The sequence below is a fragment of the Paroedura picta genome, chromosome 1 (genome assembly GCF_049243985.1).
Source record: "Paroedura picta isolate Pp20150507F chromosome 1, Ppicta_v3.0, whole genome shotgun sequence".
In the NCBI taxonomy this organism is placed as follows: domain Eukaryota; kingdom Metazoa; phylum Chordata; class Lepidosauria; order Squamata; family Gekkonidae; genus Paroedura; species Paroedura picta.
Window position 1 is genome coordinate 70,261,262 of NC_135369.1, and position 24,148 is coordinate 70,285,409.

General features: G+C 42.8%; 1 protein-coding gene across 1 annotated transcript in view; it reads right to left on the bottom strand.

Annotated features, from left to right (window-relative positions):
• The window catches only part of DNAH8 (dynein axonemal heavy chain 8), a 201,985-nt gene that overhangs the window by 164,306 nt on the left and 13,531 nt on the right, over positions 1 to 24,148 (bottom strand). Inside the window, exons 7-14 of the mRNA XM_077342050.1 lie at positions 23,486 to 23,649; positions 19,850 to 20,026; positions 18,247 to 18,360; positions 13,230 to 13,337; positions 10,823 to 10,924; positions 9,935 to 10,081; positions 4,847 to 5,044; positions 1,756 to 1,832 (exon numbers count right to left, since the gene is read on the bottom strand). Of these exons, the coding sequence (XP_077198165.1) occupies positions 1,756 to 1,832; positions 4,847 to 5,044; positions 9,935 to 10,081; positions 10,823 to 10,924; positions 13,230 to 13,337; positions 18,247 to 18,360; positions 19,850 to 20,026; positions 23,486 to 23,649 (1,087 nt within the window). The remainder of the gene's footprint in view (positions 1 to 1,755; positions 1,833 to 4,846; positions 5,045 to 9,934; positions 10,082 to 10,822; positions 10,925 to 13,229; positions 13,338 to 18,246; positions 18,361 to 19,849; positions 20,027 to 23,485; positions 23,650 to 24,148) is intronic.

Below are 24,148 nucleotides of genomic sequence, written 5' to 3' on the forward strand. Positions count from 1 at the left end.
ATTTTTTTAAATTGCCACCATAAGGATCCTAATTAGGTCAGCATGATTTACACTAAATAACTAAATTTTCTTGTGATCAGCAATAAAAAGGACACTTGCCCTTCAAAATATTTATTAAACTGCTATAAATTACATTAGTAATGACAGGCATACTAATGTTCATTTGAATATTTCTTGCCTATTGATCAATTCATATTTGCTGCACTAAAGGTGCATCTTAAACTAAGGACAGATCTGGGGGTCAAATTATTGGATTTAGGTTAACTTCCCAATATATCTAGTTCAAAGATTCAGGTGATATGAAATATCTCTACCTGAGACCCTGTAGAAACACTGCCAGTCAGATTACATAATACTGATTTTGATAGCTTAAGTGTATGAGTCAGGTCCAAACTGCAATTATATTTTTTAACAAGTTGGGTCCAGGGAAGCCCATTTCAACTCAAAGCAATGTTGTGAGTGGAACAGGGATCCTTACTTCCATGTCAAAATGGCCTGGGCAGAGCTATTTCCATAACTTTGGGGGTATATGTGGAGTATTTCATGTACAGGTAACTGCAAAATGGGGCAAATAACTCCCCCTGTGGCTGTTTCAACTCAAGAAAAATGGTGCAAAGGAAGGAAGGTCCTGAGCAGAATTGGGCCTCCATAAGCTTTAAAAATGACTGTTCCCCACAGCTGCTGTGGAAACCCTGACCAAATGGCCAGTGGTAGGCCTGGAGGGGGTTGGAAGGGCCCCAGATGGACCCTTCCAGCATACAGCTATGCTTCCCAACCATATTCTGCATGGTTGCACCACTTCTGGGGGTTCTTGAAGCCTGAAGAATGTTTCAGAGGTTTCTCATGGGAAAAATGTTGCAAAAGTCTGTTCCAGTATATGGCCTCAGGCATTTGACATAAATACCACATGGATCTCAGTCTGAAGCAGATCTTTCTACCAAGTTCCCCCAGATAGATGTCCATTCAGTTGATACCCTTTATGTTAAAAAGCGTTCTCACTGAAATAGTATTTTCATACAAAAAGTAATTTTGTAGGTGATAATTGTAACAATGTCTCTGCTAAGGAACAGAATTTGTAATAGTATAATTTAATTTGTTTCAGCTTGTGAAATGTTAATCAAGGAAATAAGAAACAGGCTGGAATTAATAGCTTCCTTCTTGGTCAACTATATTTCAGAGGAAAAGAGGAGATTGTTCATAAGAACACAAATCAAGCCTGAATTCTCTCTAGAAACTAAAATTACTAAATTGACACTACCATACTTTGATCAAAATGTGAGATGATGTTTCGCTGGAAACAGAACAATTGAAGCCTATACTTAACACAAAAAGGATAGAGAGAATAACTGAAGCCACAGCCTTCAGTTTGCAAGATCCGAGCAAAGCTGTTAATGATAGGACACTTTGAAGGCCATAAATTCATAGGGTCACCATAAGTTAGAAGTAACATGCGGGAACATAACACACCTCCTTGCAGTTTTTCAAAATGTATGAGAAGAAGACCTGTTTTTTTATACCCTGGTTTTCACTACCCAAAGGAGTCCCAAACTAGCCTTCCCTTTCTCTCTCCACAACAGACACCCTGTGAGGTAGGTGGGGCTGAGAGAAGTTTGAGAGAATTGTAGCTGGGCCAAAGTCACCCAGCATGTGGAAGAGTGAGGAATCAAACCTGATTCTCCAGCTTAGAGGCCGCTGTTCTTAACCACTACACCATGCTGGCTCTTAGTACTCAGTTTAAACTGATTTTAAACCTACCTTTGTAGCAGTTGGACAGCAAGTTGTGAAGGTAAGATTCTTCCAAAACAACTTCTCATAAATGACTGTATCTGAACCTAAAGCAAAAATTATACATTTTATAGTGATACATTAATTCATAATAAATTATTAAAGATGCAAGTTATCAGAGCACTGGAAGCATTTTATAATTAAAACTAGAAAGTAAGCCCGCTGTGTTGTGAATAACGGGCGCTAGCCGGTGTGCTGGGTCAGTCCGGGCGGCTCCCCGCCTGGGCATCTGTTCCTTCGCAGCGGAGGCTGGGCAGTGGGCGGTGGCTGGGGTAGCGGGCCGTGGTGGGGCCTACCTGAAAGCATTGGCAGGCACGGTGGGCAGCGGTGGCGGGGATTCCCGGGGCAATCATGGTGGCGGGCGACGTGTCATGGCGATCTCAGGCAGCGGGGGGTGGGGGGTGTTGGAGTGATGGGGACGGGACCAGGCATGTGCAGGAGTCTGTGTATGCCTGGTGTATCAGCTGGGCCGAGCAGGGGGGCAGCCATGGTTGAGAGGAACCAGGCATGCATGGAGGTCCGTGCATGCGTGGTTCAGTGTGAGGTAGTGGCCCCGGCCGGGCGGGTCGCACAGCTTGTCTGCGGCCATGTCGCTGCGTGGCTGGGAGGTGCCGCAAAGGGGTAGGCGACTGGATGTGTGAGTAGGGGCGAGGGGGTGGGCAGGCGAGGGGGCGGGCAGCTGCAGTGAGCAGAGCATGGGGGTGCTGGTCAGCGAAGCATGGGGATGGGTGTGTGTGTGGGGGGGTGTTAGGAGGGTAGGCTTACCTTGAGCATAGTGGTGTGTAGAAGGGTGCCATTCCGCGAGGCCGCGGCCTGGTGCCTCCCGGCAGGCAGCTGCTCGGGGCGGTGGTGGGCCGAGCAGGAAGCGCAGCCTGGAGAGGAGGGCTGTGGGGAGGCTCTGGAAGGCCCCCCGGCCGTCACTGTCGAGTCAGCGAGGTGGGCTGGTGGAGCAGGGCCATGGCGTTGGTGGCGCGATGGCCGCGCTCCTTTCCCGGGCAGCCTCTCTGTAGCCAAGGGCGATGTTCTGGTGGTGGGAAAGGAGCAGGGCCACCGCATCTTCGACGCGGTGGCCCTGCTCCTTTCCTGGCAGCGAACCATCTGGCCAGCCAGTACAGGGCGGGCCAAGTGGCCAATAGGGAGGCGCGCTATGCACTTTGCGGCTCCTGATTGGGTCCCTCCGAGTTTTTATCCTGGACTGGTCCTGCCCTAACTCCTCCCCAGGAGCCCTTACCCTTTTATTTAATCCACTCCGCGGGAGCGGCTAAAGATGTTATCGCTCCCTGTATTAGTGAATGCAAACAGGAAGGGGAAGGGAACACAAGATTGCTATATTCAGGGAAAGCCACTAAATATGCAGTGATTAAAATACTGCCTTACCAAAATATTTGCTTCTTTGACTGTTCCCAGGTACATGTGGCTATGCTGTCTGGAAGCACTATCAACAAGACCAGCATGAAACCATCCCTTAGGTTATGGAGAGAGGCTTGGCCAAAGGAAAGTAAATAGGGATGCCAACCTCCAGTTGGGATGTGGAGAACTGCCAGGATTACAATCTCTGGACAACATGGATTAGCACCCTGGAGGGCAGTCCTCCCATCCCCAAATCCTGCCTTCTCCAGGTTTCAACTCCAAATCTCAAGGAAGTTTCCAACCCAAGTTTGGCAACATTAGAAGCAAATGATCTGTTATCATTTTTGTCTATTGGGAAAAGAAAAGCACTTGAGAGAGAAGGGTTGCCAGGTAGGGTGCAGAGCCTGGAGAGGGAAGTAAAATCAGAATGGATATGTGGCCACAGGGCCCTCTGAAGATGCTCAGCCTCATTGGGAAAACAATTCCAGAAATACTATTTGCTCTTACATTTCTATCTGAAGATGTCAACTGTCTTTGAATTAGTAATTAACATCACTCAACATAATAAAGCTCAATTTGACAACTCATTCCCTATCTGATTGGCCCTCCTTGGGGGAATGCCACCAATAGAGAGCATTCTGCCAATGAGAGCCAAACAGTACAAGTTGCAGTCTGCCAATCAGGGCCAATCAGTTCAAAATGCTTATAGACAACTCACTGCCTACCTAATTGGCTGTCCCGGGGGTATGCCACTAATAGAGATAGCATTCTGCCAATGAGGGACAATCAGTTCAAATATCACTCTGCCAGTCAGGGACAATCAGGTCAAATTGTGTGCAGATTACTTACTCCCTACCTGATTGGCTCTCCCTGGGGGGTGTGACTAATAGGGAGACAGCATTATGCCAATGAGGGCAAATCAGTTCAAACTGCATTCAGACAACTCATTCCCCAACTTATTCCTTCCCCCCCCCAAAAAAATTCCCCCAATAGTAGATGGCTCTCAGCCAGGAATGGCCTGCCCAGGTAGTTTAGCCCCAATCAGGAATTTGTTGGACTTGGAAGACATGTGTACATGAATGTAATAAATATTTGAATTTTAATATTTAACTTATTCTTCTGCTGCCTAATCTCTTAGGTTCCTAAATAACATTAATGGCTATCAGACCCACTCCAACCCCCACCAAAAAGATCAGGTTGAGGGTGTGACCTGCTAAATGGGTGGGGCCAGTAACAATTGCAAGACCCCCAGTGTCACCATGACTAACATCAGGCTCAGGCCATGCCCCAAGTCAGGCTTGTCTGTGTGGATACTGAAGTCCCCAAAATAATCCATTTAAGGTACTGTAACACCCCAGTGGCTGCTGCCTCTAAGAGGTCCAGAAGGTCATCTGCAGGTACACAACGTGGATGGTACACTTACCAGATATCTAAGACCTCAACCGAACCCCACCCAAGACTAACACGGTCAATTCCTGGGATCTTTGGTTTGGAGAGTGCCCTGTAGTGTAATCCTCCCAAACCAGCATTACTACTTCCTCCCTGACTCAAGGTCCATGACTGATGAAGGACCAAAAAAACTTGGAGCGCCAAGTTCTTTTAGAGAAACAAATTTGACCTCCCTGGTTCAGGTTTTTGTCACAGATGCCAGGTCTACTATGTGCTCTGCAAAATAAGCTTCAGTCCAAATTAGAATCATTATGTTACATACCTCTAAACCTTCTATTTTTGTCATGAAATCAGCAAAGTCGACATCAAATTCAGTTTTCCTTGGATCTAGAATATCATATTTTTTCTTTTGAACACTTTGGTAAATATTTTTGAATTTAATTGCCATAATATCAATTCCTTCAATGGTAGACATACTCAGTGCAGAGAAAGTTTGAACTATGGTTATCATTTCTGTAATCTGAAATTTAAAAAAAAATCACTCTAAGAATCATGGGCTTCTTTAATACAGTTGTGGCTCTTCTGCTAATATTTGCAAGCAGTGGGTCATGTCTGACTCTTGGGATGACGCCCTCCAGCATTTTCATGGCAGACTCAATAGAGGGTAGCCTTGCCAGTGCCTTCTCCAGTCATTACCGTTTAGCCCCCGGCAAGCTGGGTACTCGATTTACCAACCTCAGAAGGATGGAAGGCTGAGTCAACCTTGAGCTGACTGCTGGGATTGAACTCCCAGCCTCATGGGCAGAGCTTTCAGACTGCATGTCTGCTGCTTACCACTCTGCGCCACAAGAGGCTGTTGTAAACAAAATACTATGGCTTATTTTTCGTGGGAGAGGTAAACTTGTGACTGAGCAGTATATGCTTATCAGTACAGCTGCTTCCCTGCACATAGATAATTAGCATATCAAAGAAGTCTGTGTTTCAGACCCTTTACCTTGACATCCAGATTTGATGTTGTTGGGATATTTTTGTACAGGGGAGGCCTTGATCATGTCAGACAGCTTAAAGTCGTACAGCTCACACAATTTTATTATCTCAGTAGGAACTAGACCAGACTTTCTCAATCTTTTTACCACTGAAAAACCCCTGAAACAATCTTCAGACTTTGAGAAATCCAAGAAGTGATGTCAGTAGGCCACACCTCCCTGCAATGCCCATGGAAGTCACATGTCACCAGAAGTGACATCACCCAGACACTCCCACCAGATTTGACATCACCAGGCTGACAGAGATTTGTTTGGCTGGGGCCCCTTCCCTTCCCATCCCCTCCAGGACCATCACTGGCCATTTTGGGAAGGAGAAAAGCTTGTCATGACCATATTTGGTCATATCCCAATAATATTTTTAATTTTTTAAAAATACATAAAAAATTATTTAACTTGCACTCAGTCAGAGAAACCTGTCCAGGGAGATCAGGAAACCACAGAGTTTTCCCTGCTTTACTACCTGTAGGAGTCTCAAAGTGGCTTACAATCACTTTCTTTTCATCTCCCCACAACAGTCACTCTGTGAGGTAGATGAGACTGAGAGAGCTCTGAAAGAACTCTGACTGGCCCTGTGGTCACATCCCAGTTCCCCAAAGCCAAGTCCGCAGACTTTAGAGAACAGGGTGGCACACAAGAAGACAAAACAGTTACAAAACCCAAGAAGGCAGATAGTCTATCCTCCTTGGCTGGTAGTCTGCCACCACCTCTGAACGGGTCCCTAGGCATCCAAGACCCAGAGGCAGTCTTGAAGCCTATCAGGGAGTTACCAGGGAGCTTGACCCTGTCCAGGGACAAGTCCCACAATCAAAAGGCTTAGTTGGTAGCATGGCACAAGTTAGGCGGGCTAGGCTTCGTCTTAGCTTGTCTCAGAATCAAACGACACAGTTCTAAAAAATAAGTTGATATTTATTAAGGTACACACATATAATTATATACTGGCAGTGAGAAAACAAAAACGTTATACAATATATCTAGCTAACACATGATACTCACAAGAATGGCAGAATGACAAGACAGAATTTCAAAGTTGCAGGTTCACAAGGCACAGACAAGGTTTTCCCAAAATCAGAACTGCACAATAGGATGTTACAATACAAAACCTTTATGGCTGATTCCCACGTGGGGTCTTGGGCACAAAAACCAATCATATCCAAATTAACAATTTATTAATTAACCAATAGGGTTACTAATGTCAAATTAGATGAGCCAATCCTAAATCAGATGATGTAATGTCGACCCACCTCACTCAAGGCCCATTTCTCACAACAAGTTAATTGGAAACAACTGAAGCCAATTGTCTTATCAGTAAGTGCGAATAGTGTGAAGCTTCTCAAGGGCACAGCTGCAACTAATTGGCACTACATTCCTACACTATGAGAGCAAAGACTTTCTCAGAAGGCCCACTAAAGATTTTGCAGGGCCAAAGCCGGAACCAAAGTTTCAAGAACAAGACTTTAAGCTACTATTTCACTACAGGCCCAAGGTCACTGAACTGGCTGTATGTGATTAGAGGTCACCACTTTTAATCTCTACACGAAACTGGCTCTCCCCCAGTTTGACAGCCCCCAGCTTTACTAACACGTCGCTATTTATTTATTTATTTGTTTTTTTGTTTATTTCATAATTGCATTCTTAGGGGCTTTCCGCACCGGGATCCTTGTAGCAAATTGTTTGCTGAATGAAAAATCGCCATTTAAAATAGTGCAATTCGTCATTATGCATACCTGCCTTTGTAGTGGAATCCAGTTGCGTTTCTATCGTTTCCCACAAGCTTCCGGTCTCAGCAAAAATCGCTAGACAGGAAGCGCTATTGCCAAGCTCGTCCCGCCCCTGACCGTCAAGCAGCCAATGGGCAGCCGTTAGCATGCTCCCAAACAGCCCCTTTCCCTTTAAGAAAGGGTTTTTAAAAAAAAAAAAACAAAACACACCCATTGCAACGAATATGTGTTGATTTGTTGCAACGGAGAGACCCATCAGCTGGCAGGTGTGTTTGAGCTGTCGTTTCATCGTTGCCACGCTCCCCCCAAGTGAAAAAAAAAATCCCCCCCCCTCACGGGCCCGATTTTCGGCCGAAAACAGTGTAAAAAATAAAGGGAAAATACATCAGCAAACGGGCTTGTCTGTTGTTTGTGCTTAGTGAATAAACAGCTCTGGGGAGGGACTGAAGCCGGGGAAGCCTCTAAACAGGCTTGCTGGTGGGTTGAGCCCCGCTCGCTCGGAGAAAAAAAAATGGCGATCGCTTCGCCGGAAGATCAGAGGAGAGAGCCAGGGGGAGGGACTTTGCAGAAATCGCAACAATGGTAATGCACAGAACTTTCCCGCTAGTGTTGCAGATTGGTTGCAGGAGTGTAGCGCTTTCCGGAGGGTGAATCCACTTTTGGGGATTTCCCTGAAAGCGCTACAAGGAAGCGCTTTTTGCGGATCGGTTTCAGGTGTGTGGCAGATTGTCAACGACGTTGTGCATAATGGCAAATCAGTAGCGTTTTCAATTGGCAACCATTGTGCGATTTTGAAGGTGTGCGAAAAGCCCCTTAGCCTGCCCTTCCCCAAAGGTTCAGGATGGGTTACAACAGGTAAAAACATATAATATTTAAATATAAAATTTCGCTTTAAATTACATTAAAATCTAACTCTAAAATATAAATATAAAATTACAAAAGGACATGATGTTTTTCCAGTGCAGTAGTCAACATCAAAAAAGAGGAGGACAATGCATAGAAATGCTAGTACATTAAGTTAGAATGGGATTGATAGATTCTAGCATGTAGGTAGGCGGGTGGGCGGGCAGGCTGGCCGGCCAGTAAAAACCCAACCCTCAACCTAGGCTTCAAGGATAGGCCTGGCAGAACAATTCCATCTTACAGGCCCAACAGAACTGTTTAAGATCCCACAGGACCCGGATCTATTTAGGCAGAATGTTCCACCAGGCTGTGGCCAATGCTGAAAAGGCCGGGAATCCTGTGTAGGTTTTGTTTGCTTGATTAAAGTATTCTTTGGGAGTTGTATTGGTAAAGCTGGTTCTGCAGATACAACAGTCCCAGACTGTTTAGAGGCTTGAAGTGAACATAAGTTGTTTACGATTGTTGTTGTTGTTAATCGAATTTCTAGTTCACCTTTCTCCTTAGACTCAAGGCGGATTACATAGTAGAATCCTTAACCCCCCCCCCAAAAAAAAAACCCTCCAGTCTTAAAACCAAGAACTCAGATGGCAGAGAAACCCTCCAGTCCTCTCCACAGTCATCCACGAAAGGTTAATCTGATGACAACGTAGCCTGGGGGGGGGGGCAGTAATCTTAAATGACCTGGCTTCAACCAAAGACCTAGAATCATAGAATCATACATACCTGGCAGAAGAGTTCTGCTTTACAGGCCCTGCAGAACGTTGGTAGCTCCATCAGGGCCCTCAGATCTACCTGGAGCTCATTCTACCAGGTTGGGGCCAGGACTGAAAAGCCCCTGGCCCAAGTTGAGGCCAGGTGTACTTCTCTGATAACAAATGGGAGTCCTCCAAGATAAGACATTAAGAACCCTAGCAGTTGTGTTATACACCAGCTGGAGTTTCTGGGTCAAGGATAAGGGTAGGCCATCATAGAACAAGTTACAAAAGTCCAATCTAGAGGTGACAATCACATGGATCACTGTGGTCAAACAGTCCAGAGACAGGTAGGGCGCTAATAGCCTCACCTGGTGAAGAAGGTGAAATGCCATGCACACTACCCCTGTGACCTGTGCCCCCATCGATAGGGAGACATCCAGGATCACCCCCAATTCCTTGCTGTGGGCAAAATGTTAAGTTGAGCCCCTGCAAAGATGGGGACGTACACTTCCTATCCTGCCCCTTTCCTGGTCAACAGGACCTCTGACTTGGAGGTGTTGAGTTTCAGGCAGATCTCCTCTAACCATCCAGCTCCGGCTTCCAAACATCTGTATCTGGGGGGGGAGTCTAGGAGGCTATCCATGAGGAGATAGAGCTAGGTGTCACCTGCATATTTATGGCAACCCAGCCCATAACTCCGGATCAGCTATCCAAGAGGCCACATAAAAATGTTAAATAGTGTGGGGGAGAGTATCATGTCCTGTAGGACCCCACAAGGGAGTCCATCCAGGCTCAATAGTCTCCCCCACTGCCACCCTCTGTGTCTAGTTACAGAAAAAGGAGCACAGCCATTGAAGGGCTGCTCCCTGAATCCCAGCCCTGGCAAGGTGGTGGGTCAGTAACTTGTGATGAACCATGTCAAATATGGCTGACAGATTAAGCCATACGAGTATGGCCAATCTGCCCCAATTCAGCTGGCGGATCCAGCTGGCAGAACAGGCTGAACTAGAACATGCATTGTTTAAATAGGTAGTAGATTCACACTTACTTTTTCTAGCCTTTTGCAAAAGGCTTCAAATTTGCCAAAAATATACATCTCAGATACTTCAAATGTTTTCTCTCCTACGGTCTCCAAAATTTGTTTCCTTGTTTTGTGAAAACTTTTCTGATATTCTTTAAACAGAAAAATGCAGTCCTAAAATGTAAATAATAAAAGTAAGCTTGAACCAGTTGGTTAGTGTAGAGAAGAGGAAAGACATCTATTATGGAGTTCTAAGCTATGCTTCACACCTACTGTGTAGGAAAGATATACATTCAATGATATGTAATTAATGTAGAAAGGTTCTACCATCTATAATTCCTTTTACTGCTGTGGAGCCTTTCCAATAGGTATTTAGAGTTTTCGCATTCAAAAACTCTATTTCACTATTTTAATAACTGTCATCTGGTAAAATGCAAAAAAAATGAATTATTATTATTATTGGCAGTATTTATATGAGCAAGTAGTAGAAATCCTAAAGAGAAAATTTACTTAACTTGTATGACAAGCACCCTCCCCTTCCTACTTATATTGCTGAACATTTCTTACTAATTAAGGGGAAATTCTGACAAGATGCTTGGTATTTTGTAACTATTCAAATTAATTTATTTTAATTTTGCATTATAAAAAAATCAATTCACAAAAAGCTGTGCCAGTGTAAATCCCTTGAGGCCTAATTAAGCAGCAAACCCTAATATGAAGGACCAGAAGTTTTAAAAATGTAACAGGGCATGTAAATTATGGCACCATACATATTTTGCTAATAGGTATAATGAGAATTTGCAATAGTGATTTATGTAGCATGAGAACTAAAGTCTTATTTTATAGCAGTAGCGTATTTTGCTCTTTGGGGAAGTCCCTGTATCACAATATATAACATTAATGCAGCATACAAACCTGGATTTTCTTAATTACTGTTGGGGTATCCTGTTCCCATACACGACTAAAGCCTCCATCAGTAATATATGCTTTACATGCTGTTACCATCTGATTTGTAACCTAGCACATGCAAATAAAAGACAAAGAATACAACTCACTTTGGTAAAATGAAAGAACCATACACATGAAGTTAGTCTATTATGCAAAACCATTTCAGCTAATCGGTATTTTGGGGTCATTTTGACCGTTTATGCACTGGAGGTTTCATGCTGGGCTGCAGGCTGGAGTTTTAGTCGTGGCAGGTTGCCCCACCTCTTCCTGCACCCACATGGGGGAGCATTTGGCCCAGAGCACCTCATCTACCCCCGATTTGTGTTCCTGCACAGAAGCTGGGGCAGTGAAGTTCCCAGTGCATAAAAGGTCATTGTAGCGCTCTATAGATGTATATGGGGATATCACTGCTTCATTTCTAGATCCTTAAATATGATGATTTTAGCAAAAATTGCTTTTGCAAGGAGTTTTGCTAAAACTAGGGATATTTCCACAAACCATACTGCTAATCTATGCCAAAGCAAAGGGTCTCAACATTCGTTCAGTGACACAGTCTACCCACAAATTTATTATTTTGCCACTGCATAGTGCTGCTTACTTCCTAGTTTTATGCTTGAGAAAGACCCCCATATTTGGCATTGCCATGTCCTGGCATGCAGCTTCTAGAAATATAAGAATGAACATTTCCTTTCTCCCATGCATTTGGAATCATGTCAGACTAGTCTTCTGGGATGTTTATGCAAATTAGAAGAATTGGTTTTTATACCTCGTTTTTCCTTTCCCAAAGGAAGCTCAAAGTGGCTTATAATCACCTTCCCTTGAGAGCCAGTTTGGTGTAGTGGTTAGGAGTGCGGACTTCTAATCTGGCATGCCAGGTTCGATTCTGCACTCCCCCACATGCAGCTAGCTGGGTGACCTTGGGCTCGCCACGGCACTGATAAAACTGTTCTGTCCGGGCAGTGATATCAGGGCTCTCTCAGCCTCACTCACCCCACAGGGTGTCTGTTGTGGGGAGAGGAATGGGAAGGTGACTGTAAGACACTTTGAGCCTCCTTCGGGTAGGGAAAAGCGACATATAAGAACCAATTCTTCTTCCTCTTCTTCTTCCTTCCACTCCCCACAATAGAGACCATGTGAGGTAGGTGAGGCTGAGAGAGCTCTGCTTGGTCTGAACATCACTATCAGGGCTGTGAGAAGCTGGCTGCATGTGGAGGAGCTGGGAATCAAACTCGGCTCACCAGATTAGAAGCTGCTGTTCTTAACCATTAAACAATGCCGAAAATCTATCATACTGCTCCCACCAGCAAGGGCTCAGGAATTTTTATCCTGACCTCTTCCACATGGAGGACTCAGCCAGGTAGCCTCTGGCCCAATCTCCCCCGTTTGCACCTAAGATAGCAGAGGGACAGGAAATCAAAACTCCCCACTGTTTGTTTTACTCAATCATTGTCACATGATGAAAACTCCCCAGTCACCTTCCAATGCCATTTAAACACCCCCTCCAAGAACAAAATAATTAGTATTTAAAAAAAATTAAATTACTATTTCTTTGTAACATAAATCCATTACAGCACAAACAAGAGAATAAAAAACGTTGGCTGATTTATCACATCATTCCCCCCACACACAGACTCTCCCTGATCTCACTAAAACCAAGTAAAAGTAGAAAGGAAAGGTCACAAAACATGGTGGTGGGGTGGGTTGCTATTTCATTGTCTTGGAATCATGTAATGTTGTCTGAGTAGCAGTGACATCACTGCTACTCAAGGGGAGGGTGGGAGCAAAGCCAGGCTGGGATGGCTCAAGTTTTCCCTCTTACGCACAACACAGGCCCAACAAACATTCCAATGGATCCTGAGGCAGAAAAGGGAATGCAGATTTCTACACAGATTTCACCACGTTCCCTTGCTGCAGGACAACTGTGGCCTGAGTTTGGCCAGTCCTGGGACTGTCGTAGACTGGGCTCAATTCCGTGCAAAAGCAGGAATCAGCCCCACACGCAAACAATCATAGATCACAGCCTAATCCATCATGCAGAAGACAACAAATAATGAAATCATATTGGAAAATTTACCCATTTCTGACTGAAGTCCCTGAGTGAGATTGGATTCTATTCTGGAGGGCTTCCTGGACTTTAAAAGAAGGGGTAGGACATGATGGACAGCAGTAGGAAAAGTAAACTTGAAAAATCCTGTTTATATGTGGAAGCAAGCCCTTTGGATCTCACTCAAAGTTAATAATTACAACACGATACTTATAGTGGCAGTTTTACTGTGCACACACTTCCCTAACAATGGACTGAGGATGAATCTGACCACACCCACATAATATTTCTGTCTCCCATCATCCATATCCTTATTATTAAGGGACCTACCTTCACAAACAGTGATGTCATTCTCTCAGAAGTATTGTAATATCTTGAAACACTGTGTATCATTCGTATAGCATTAATTAAGTTTTGTATTCCATGGGCCATGGAAACCTAAAATAAATATATTTTATGATTAGATACATTGATGACTGATAAATGAGGGGCAGTGTATTTGTAGAGAAATGTTTTTTGCTTTGGAGGTTTAGGAGGTTTGGAGGTTTAGGTGATATGAAATCTTCACCTTACTCAGAGAGGCTTTAGAAATGGTAAGTAGTTGCTGGCTGCCTATAATGAGATGGGCAATCACATCTTTAGGATGCTTAGGGCTAATCCTGCATTGAGCAGGGGGTTGGACTAGATGGCCTGTATGGCCCCTTCCAACTCTATGATTCTATGATCTTTGACTAGAAGCTGACACCTAGCAGCAAAAAACAAAGTTCAGGAAGTCTTAAGGTACTAGAAAGTAACCTTCTGGAGACTGCAGGAAAAAGCTTCTTTGAACTTTGGAGGTGACTAAGGAGAGATGATAAAACTCCTTGTTACATGTAGGAGGGTTCTAGAACCTTTTTTGCTAGTTCCATCCAAGCAAAAGCTCTTGTGTTTCTGCTGAAGGCATCCATTGCTATGTGGGGAATTTTAGGATGAACAAACACTCCAAGGTAAATAGAATCTTTTAGAACCTCTGTAACTTCTGCCTTGGTATACAATCAATTAGGGCATGTACAGAATGTGGGAAAGAGAAACAGCATGTTTACACTTTACACTTGGGATCCCTTTATCATTCTGTTGCTATGCTGATAGCATTGTTTGGCCCTTTATTTCAAATGTTTTTCCCTTCAAGCATAATGCTTGTAGCTGTTCTATGTACCATCTAGACCTTTACCCATTCAAACACAGAATTTTAAATATGCACTAGGGAAGGGGGGGGGAGCAGTTAATCAATTGGCAAACTGCTCATCTCCCAGTTGTATGGAAGTGCAGCAAATAGTTCCTGTGGTAGTGAAAGATGCAGGTATGTGACAGACCCTTAGAATGACAAAACAGAGCTTGGAGCTTCCAGTGGATAATTTCTACAAAGGCCAGATGGTGGGAGTGGGTGAACTAAAAGAGGGGGAGAAAAATCCCACAGGTAGCAAGATGGAACAGGGCCTCCAGATCAGAGCAGCTTGTTCCACTTCTGTTTCTATCACTGGGAATTGGTGTCAAAGAAGTATTTCTAGGTTCACTAGCATAATGGCTAGAATGAGAAGAACCAGAGGAATATCCTATGGGAATGCAAGGTCTGCTACTGGGCTCAATTCCTCCCTCTTTTTATTTAATCAAACACTGGCTGCTCATTGTTGATTTCATTGTTTTAGGACTGCATGATATTGCCTGCTGATACTGACAAATGTCCATGGGATATCTGATTACTTCAAAGCCAATTAAGTTAGAAGAATCATGGTTCTTATTGTTTTGTGATCTTTGTCCCCTTGAGTGGTCAGAAATTTATGGCAACCAGCCTTTACATAGTAAGTTTCCTTTGACAGAGATAATATTGGATGCTGAAATTATGGTGTGTCTGCAGTAATCTGTTCATTTTCAAACATACATGAGATGTTATAAAAACACAGTGACATGTATCCAAACAAGCAATGATAGTGACTAGGGGGATACATTCAGCTCTATCCACGTTCTTCCAAAATAGTAAAAAAATACCTTATCAGCACTTATAAGCTATTCTTTTAGCTGGAAATAAAGGGTGTTGTATTTTCAGCTATCAAGCATAGTCAGTCCTGGATAATCCCTCCAAAATTCAAGATTATCCAGGAAAACATTATATGTTTTAGAATGTTTTTGATTTGATTTAAGAGGTATGAGGTTTTTATTCATTATATGTGTTGTTATTGTTAGGTGCGAAGTCGTGTCCGACCCATCGCGACCCCATGGACAATGATCCTCCAGGCCTTCCTGTCCTCTACCATTCCCCGGAGTCCATTTAAGCTTGCACCGACTGCTTCAGTAACTCCAGCCAGCCACCTCATTCTCTGTCGTCCCCTTCTTCTTTTGCCCTCAATCGCTCCCAGCATTATGTGTCATTATATGTAAACCACCACAAGCCAGCATTGCTGGGAGTGGTGGTATATAAATATATAAATATATAAAAAAATATTCTCTATACAATTGGTCAATTTAGCTCCAGCTGCCAGGTCTTTACACTGCCATTCAACTATCATTGGTATCTTTCCCAATTTTCATTTCTTAGCTCACAAAATTCTAGGAGCTGCTGAAAAATACCTAAATACTCTTGTTTTGACTATTCATTGATTTATCTAATAAATAGGGTTCTACCTTCAACTGTCCCAATATTTTTCTAATCTCTTCTGCCTGTTTTTTAGCCTTTTTATAATTCCACCACTGATCGGGAAAAGTTCCAATTTCATTTCCAACATTTTTTTTCTTTGAAATTTTTACTGGGGTCTCTCCTTTCTTCCACACATATTGCCAATCTGATAACTGAGGGCCATTCCACACCAGGATCTATGTGGCAAATTGATTGCGGGATGAAAAAACGCCATTTTAAATAGTGGAATTCGTTGTTATGCATACCTGGCTTTGTAGTGGAATCCAGTTGTGTTTCTATTGTTTCCCACAGGTTTCCGGTCTTGGCAAAAATCGCTAGCCAGGAAGCGATATTGCCGAGCTCATCCCGCCCCTGGCCGTCAAGCAGCCAATGGGCATTCGTTATCATGATCCAAAAAGCCCCTTTCCCTTTAAGGAAGTTTAAAAAAACACACACGTTGCAATGAATCTGTGTTGATTTGTTGCAATGGAGAGACCCATCTAGGTAGCAGGTGGTGTTTGAGCTGCCGTTTCATCGTTGCCACGCTCCCCCCGAGTGAAAAAAAAATACCCCCCCCCCGGCACGGGCGCGATTTTTGGCCGAAAATACCGTAAAAAATAAAGGGAAAATAAACCAGCAAATGGGGCTGTGTGTTTCATGCTTGGTGACTTAAAACAGCTCTGCAGCCAGGGAAGCCTCTCTGGGTAAATGAAGGCTTGCTGGTGCGTTGATCTCCGCTCGCTCAGAGGGGAAAAAAATGGCGATCGCTTCGCCAGAAGATCAGAGGAGAGAGCTAGGGGGCGGGACTTTGCAGAAACCGCAACAATGGTAACGCAGAGAACTTTTTTGCTAGTGTTGCTGATTAGTTGCAAAAGTGTAGCACTTTCCGGAGGGTGAATACACTTTTGGGGATTTCCCTGAAAGCGCTACAACGAAGCACTTTTAGCGGATCGGTTTCAGGAGTGTTGCAGATTGTCAACGACGTTGTGCATAATGGCAAAACTGTAGCGATTTCAATTTGTAACCATTGTGCTATTTTGGACGAGTGCGGAATGGCCCTGAATATTATGCCCTATATTTTTGGCCCACATTATCATGAAGTCTTTGAACTGGCTCAGGGGGGCAGGTAGGATGCCAGTAGTTTAGCTTGGAGAAGGTGGAATGATTTTGCCCTCAGATTAGGCCACATCTGATGTGGTCAGCCACAAGGCCCACTGCCTCACCAGAGCTAGGATTCGAGCGACAGCCCTTCATTGGCTGTGCTCCTTTCTCCAGAACTGGACACAGAGGGTGGCAGTGTGAGAGAAACTGTCACACCCCTACTGGATCCCATGTGGAGTTTGACAGGGGGCGATACTCTCCCCCACATTGTTTAACATCTTTATGCACCCTCTGGTCCAGAGTTATGGGTTGGGTTGTCCTAGGGTTGGGCACTTTGCTGCCCAAAGCGGCTGTTTGTGCCCAAAACAGCCAGCGCCGCAGTGTGGGGGGGGAGGCATGGGCTCTGGCTCTGGTGCTGGCATGCAGGTAAGAGCAGGTAAGATTGAGAGCCCCTCTGCAGGCAATACCAGGACATTGGGCATTCTCCTATATCCCAAAGTGGGTTGTTGTCTGGGCTGAATATGGGTGGGGGGAGAGCTTGTTATCGTCGCTAGCCATGATGGATTGTTTTATGTATGGAGTTTTATATTTGGGGTTTTATTGTGGATTTTATGAAATATGTTGTTACCCACCATGAGCTATTTGCAGGCTAGAAATTAAATAATAAATAAATAAATAACAGGAAAATAATAAGCAGATGACTTAAGTTACTTCTCAAAGAAAGAGGTTCTTTGTTACTACCACATGCCTATTGGTTTCCTGCCCCCCCCCCCCCAATTCTTTAAATAAGATTCAGACCTTGTCAAAACCTAAAATGGGGAATGTTTTTCCACTTTGCTTAATAAGACAGAATGATCCAAAGTACCATGTTTATATTATACAATGTTATCTTACCTTAAAGGTTTTCCTTCTAACTAGAATCATTGCCAAAAAGCACTTCTAAATCATGTTATTATACTTTGCTTATATAATTAGCCTTAAAAGTCCAGCCTTTTATTGGGATATTTGATTAATGTAGCAGACTTTTGCCCAGTCATAGAAGTGTAATACTGCATGCAGTAAATAAAACTCCCAAGAAGTATATTGCAAAAAAAGGTAAACTTACATTTATTCAAGTAGATCCAGTTCACATTCAGGTTGCAATCAATAGAAGAGAAAGAACCCTAATCTATAGAGTACTTTACCACAAATGTCCAGCATGTCTGGTGTCATGTGTGTGGGAGTATGAGGGCTTTGTATCAACAGGAGAGACCTGTATCTCCATGGAAGGCCATATAAAGAAAAGACAAATGGAGAAAGGACAAATGGAGAAAGAGATCACTGGGCAGTTGCCAGGTTAAGACTAAGGGGGGCACTCAATTCAAAGAGATAACACCTATACACATTTAGAGTGATGTAGCACCCCGGAACGTCCAGGCGTGTTGAGTTGCTCACTCCAACACCTTTGGGGTTTATAAAAAATCCAGATTGGGATTATGTAAAATTAGATTCTCCATTTTAGGAGCTAATGATTTCAGAATACATTCTGCAGAGGTTTGTATTTTGTGCTATGTCATAAATGGAAATGTTTAAAAAAATTTGAAAAATTGTACTTACTAAATCATAGTTATAGAGGGGCTGGCAAACTTTTTCAAGTGTGTATAAATATCTCACATTGTCTTTTGATTCATTTGCTGTATCTGTTATCCTTGCATCCAGTTCTCGCCACAGCTAAGGTAAAAAAAATAGTGATCATACTGGTGACAGCATAACTGAAATTTGATAGCTTAAAACAGAAATGAAATTCTATTCAAACCACATAATCATTATACTTTCTCTTGTAAATAATTTTCTTTAAACTTAAAGGTTCCATTGGTCTCAAACTGTTTTTCTGTAAACCACTAATTCATAAGAAGATCTTGGGGGTATTTAAAGTTGTGGGGAAAGTGGAAGGTGGTTTCTGAGTAACCGTGGAGAAACATTATTTTATACTGTTCACTGTGCCCTGAATATTCCACATCTCTCTTCACAGCACTTTAAAAAATAGTAAGCAAGCAGGAACCAATCAAGACAGTCTACTTCCCACTTGGAAAAAATAGCAATAATAAGAATACTTCTCCATTTAGAAGTACACCTATATTAATGACAGTTGCCTTGTCTGGAGTTCTGTTTGTATGGCCCAATTTTTGAGGCTTGGGAGACATTCACTGATAATGTTCCATACTTTGTGGGCAGCAGCAGACCAAAGGCTGAGGATGACTATTTAAAATTATTTCATGTTTTAAACATGGTAGTCATTTGGACATTTTGGACTCTGCTACAAGCTTAGTGGGGTGGATCCAACCAGCTCTTCCATATACTCCTTACTACAGCCCCTATCTCGCATGGCTTTTTCTCATGCAGGTCCCATGATTCCCAGCATAAACTATTTGAGTGGATAAAGGGGACCCATCCTTTGTTTTTCATCAGAACAAAAGTTGGTTGGATGCCCACCACTCTGTGGCCTTAGACAAGTCAGTATCTCAGTTTTCCTTCTATAAAATTAGAAGGGTAGGTTCTTGTCTGGGAAGAATACAGAATCTGTAAAGTTAAATGTAAAATAAAAAGTCTATATCACTCTGAAGATTTAGAAATAGCGGTATATAAATACTAAAATGTTGTTCGTCTCTTATTCTGCTGATGACATTTTAATTTATTCTTGTCCTCAGCAACAGAAATGCATATTGAAAAAGTATTAAGGTGTTCTGCTATCTTTCCCACATTCATTATCCTTCAGTATCTTGAATTACTTGTGAAAAGACCAGGAGAAGGGTATCAGAGCCAAAGTCATGTGCAATGTCTTTATTTGGCATTAGTCATGGGCAGTGTCAAAAAGTCTGTCTAGAACTTAATTGGTTCTCAGATGCTCAGAAAAAAGACAGGCATATAAATCTTTTAAACAAATACCTTATTATTATTATTTTGCTGTCAAGTTGCAGTTGACTTATGTCACCCCCATAGGGCTTTCAAGATAAGAGACATTCAGTGGTGGTTCACCATTGTCTGCCCTGTGTAGGGACCCTGGCATGCCTTGGTATGTCCCATCTAAATACCTGCCAGGGTTGACCTTGCTTAGCTTCCAAAATCTGATGAGATTTAACTAGCTTGGCTAGCTTGGATTATGCAAGTCCTAGGCATATTTTAAATCAATTAAATATTTTGTAGAATTTATTGGTCTTACCTTTATCATTTTGGAGTGTGACACATTTAGAGCATTTATAACATTCTTGCATGGTGGTCCTTTGATCTGTTCAATTATAAAATTAAATTTAGCAGACATACGCTTCCAGTGCTCTAGTTCAGTCAGAGGACCCGAGTCATCAGCTTCTTTTCTTATTTGCTCACTCTCAATCAAAACCTATAATCAACAGAATAATGTGTGTGTCATTACAGTTTTTCACTTGGAGATAGCTAATTAATGCTACATACAGTCATGACTAGATTTATCAGATTTGTTTTCTTCTGTCCTGTGGAAAGAAAGTAAGCACTGATCATAGATGCTAGCGGAAGTAAACTGGCTTAAATCCAGCTTTACCAGTTTAATCTACAAATAATCTCTATCCCATAACTTGATGGGGTCATTGATATAACTTTTTTCAAGTATCGAAGGTATAAGCAGCATTCCAAAGAAATGTTTAGGCATAGAGAAGAGAACCCATGCTCATTGAAAGCAGTTTATTTGAAGTTTGCCCTACAGTAGTTCCAAAAGGCAAAGAGGCTATTCATGTTTTAAAACTGAACAGCAGCTTGTTTCTCTGGATGTAGGAGCTGTTGCAACAGCAACAACTAATTTGAAAGTTCAAGTTTGCAGATATAGGGTGATTATGCACAACAGGAAACCTCACAAAAGGGCTGCAAAAAAGATGTTTGCTTTTTTGATTCTGCATGTGGCAGTGATTTTGCCATGGAAAACCCATTGGAGTATTTTTATTATGCATTGCACTCACTCTTCGTGGCACTTTCTGAGTCCTTTTCTTGCAGTATTGTAAATGTGCTTTGCTATTATTCTTTCCTGTATTTCAGTTCCATGGACACTATTTATGGCATGCATAAACATTACTGTGTTTTCTGTTTCCTCCCCTGAGCTGTCTTACACCCATGGCTGAATAGAAAGCCCATGAACTATGATTCCCATGAGGCTCTGCCAGCAGAGGTGACATTGCTGCTTACTGCAACCTACCAGTGAGTTCCAAGTACAATGGATGAAGTATCCTCCCACTTGAGGAAAACTTTCTCAAATGCAAAGTCATTTGCCTCAATCTACTATGATATGCAAAAAAGCCCCCAAAAGGGCAATTTTACAAAGACTGATTTAACAGCACATTCGAATGGGTAGCCGTGTTGGTCTGAAGACTGATTTTATTGATTTAACAATGTCAGTGATCTGACTTTGATGAAAAACTTTGAGTGCATAACTGCCCATGGTCAGCAGAAAAAGGTTCTGTTCAGTACTACTCGCAGGACCCCAACACTCCTGTGTGCTATTAGATTAAGGGGTAGGCTGAATCTTCAGTCTGACCAGGGAATTAGGATACAAAGAAAGTGCAACAACATGAGACAATTCACTTTCCATAGGAAATGTAACTTTGGCCACCTCATGAGAAGGAAGAACTCTCTGGAGAAAAGCATAATGCTGGGAGCGATTGAGGGCAAAAGAAGAAGGGGACGACAGAGAATGAGGTGGCTGGATGGAGTCACTGAAGCAGTCGGTGTGAACTTAAATGGACTCTGGGGAATGGTAGAGGACAGGAAGGCCTGGAGGATCATTGTCCATGGGGTCGCGATGGGTCGAACATGACTTTGCACCTAACAACAACAAGGAAATGTAACATTGCTGCACCCAGGCCTTGTATTGGGACTTCTTAAGGTCTCCTAACATTCAGATCAAATGAATGGCTGGGTATGATGGGGGAATTAACGATTATAGGAGATTTGCCAAGCAAGAGGAGTAACAGGAGAGATCATTCCGCTGATGTTTACGGGGAGAGGATCCTTACCAGAAATCTCAGGCAGAGGCAAACTTGGAAAGTAACAAAAAAGGATTTTTATTAAATAACAAAATACAAGTTCCATGCTATTTAGTGAATTAAAGTGAAGACTCTGGAGTGAGGTAAGTTAAAAAGGGTGCTCTCGGACAGCTGCAACATTACCATTTGTACCTGAATATATATTTGGGTGTGGCAGAGCCACTTTTATAAAAATGGATTTGCTAACTTGGAGCAACTGAATGGAGAAATGGTTGGTAGATGATTTAATCAGGGAAGAAATTAGGGAAAGAATGGACACAGGTGTGAGGAAAATAGCTGAAGACTATCACAGACATAGCAAACTGCCAGAGACCATTATACAATTGTTTGAGGCATTCCCAGGTGAAAGAGTTCACTTAATCAGACTTCCTGTGCAATTAATTACATTATTCTGTGATTGTCAGAATCCTCTTGCTTGAAGTTAACATGTCACTAGAGCAAGTATAGCCTATCTCTCCCTGACTCAGCCATATTTGGCTAAGGAGTACCAGAAATATTTTCATTAAGTGAGTTTCACAGCCAAACTCCTCCTTGTGCTCACTGAAGTGGCCTGGGTTCCTAACAGTGGGCCAATCACCAGAAATTCCACGCTAAACATCTAGAACAGCACATACCTACCATATATAGCAATCAACTACTCCATCACCAGGAAAAGTCATTTCCAGTCCCAGTTTGCATGTCCCACAGAGTAAACTACCTTATTCCAGCTACTAATAAAAAGGATGCAAATGTTAGGGATAAGAGGTTCCCTTCACTGTCCACCATTTTAGGTTTAGTTTAACACAGGACTGTCTTCTACCACCATGCCTCCTTACAATGCACATACTTCAGGTTAGGCAAAGTATGAGGCTCTCTTGTCACTCCCAGTTATTGACTCCTCCCTCTTTCTCCCCTCACATCCTCTCAGCACCCAGCCATGCCACTTCTTCCTCCCACTCTGCTCCTATTCTCATCCACTCCAGCGTAGATCCACCTGTCTTCCCAGTCTACCGTTATACCCTCACTCCTCTTCCCAGCTCCCTCCATCTCTCTGTTCTTCTGTTTCTCCTCCCCTTTCCTAGCCAATATGCCTCTCCCCTCACATTATGTAACTTCATTCCTTTGATTTTTTGTTCTTTTTTCTTTACTTGGGGACACAGTACACACAGTTATCAGTGGGTTCCATTTGGACTAGCTGTGGGAGAATGCAGCAAAACAGTGTGATCACTTCCATTAGGAATTGTTTAACTGCCTTCTTACTGCATTTCAGATTTGCTTACATTAAGTTTGCTTCCTCTTCTTACGTTTTCTATTGTTATAGCCAATAAATATTGATTTATTCAAATTAGAAACCTCTCTCAGTTATTAAAAAAATCACACCAAGTATATGCCTTCGTAAACCTGGACTTAGAGCACAAACTGGGGTCAGAACAGTGCACGTTGAAGGATACCTCCATATACAAATCCCTCTATCCCTTCCCCTGTTGCATAAAATTAAACAGCTTAATTGGTATGTGGTCAGAAAGCTTTATTTTGGACAACATTACCTGTAACTTTACATCACACTCCCTCTTTACCCTCCATCTCCATGTGCCTCTCCCAAATCCCTGTATATTGACCCCATTCTCGTTCTTCACTCACATCATCCCAGCACCAGCAATACCACTTCTTCCTTCCTTCATGCACAGTAAAGATCTTGCTTCCCACTACTCTTTCCTGGCTAACATATTATGTTTACAAATCTGTATGCACAATATGCCCCATGTACTGTGAATTCCTGATTCATCACAGCAGATGGACAAGAAACTTACTTGTTCAATTTGCTTATACCATATCATAAGCGCATCCTCTAATTGATGAATGGTGTCAGGATTAGCAGCTGCAGCTGTCACTTCCTCAAAAGACTGGAGTTTTGAAAAGTCAATGTGATCTATTTTTCTCAGCTCAACAGTCCCATCAATGCTCACTCTAGCACCTAAAATAAGTAAGAGAACACATTTGGAAATGCTGTTTAATCTATATAGCATGTTTCATTTAATAAGACCATTCGCCCACCTTACCCCTCATAGTTGAAATAATGTACTCTCTGTTGTCCTGTGTCCCAGAAACTAGGTTTGATGCAACTGTTCCTTGCAGACTTGATGATTTTATGCCCCCAGGGAACAAAAACTCTTGAGCTATGCATGCTAATTTTGGTCATCTTCTCTTTTTCTCACCAATTTTCTCCCCTCTGCTTTCGGAATGCAGAGGCAGAAGAAAATCCACAATAGTGCCAGTCTACTTGAGAGGAGCTTCCTAGACATATCCCAACTACCTGGAACAGTGGTCCACATGCACAATAGATCACTGCCAAGCTAAAAGCTTCACATCCAGCTTCTAGGATATGGGTGGAAATTATTAGCATTGTTATCTCTTCAAAGCATGACAATGTCAGTGCTGTTTGTTGAGGGCAAATGCAGAAATATTCAAGCACA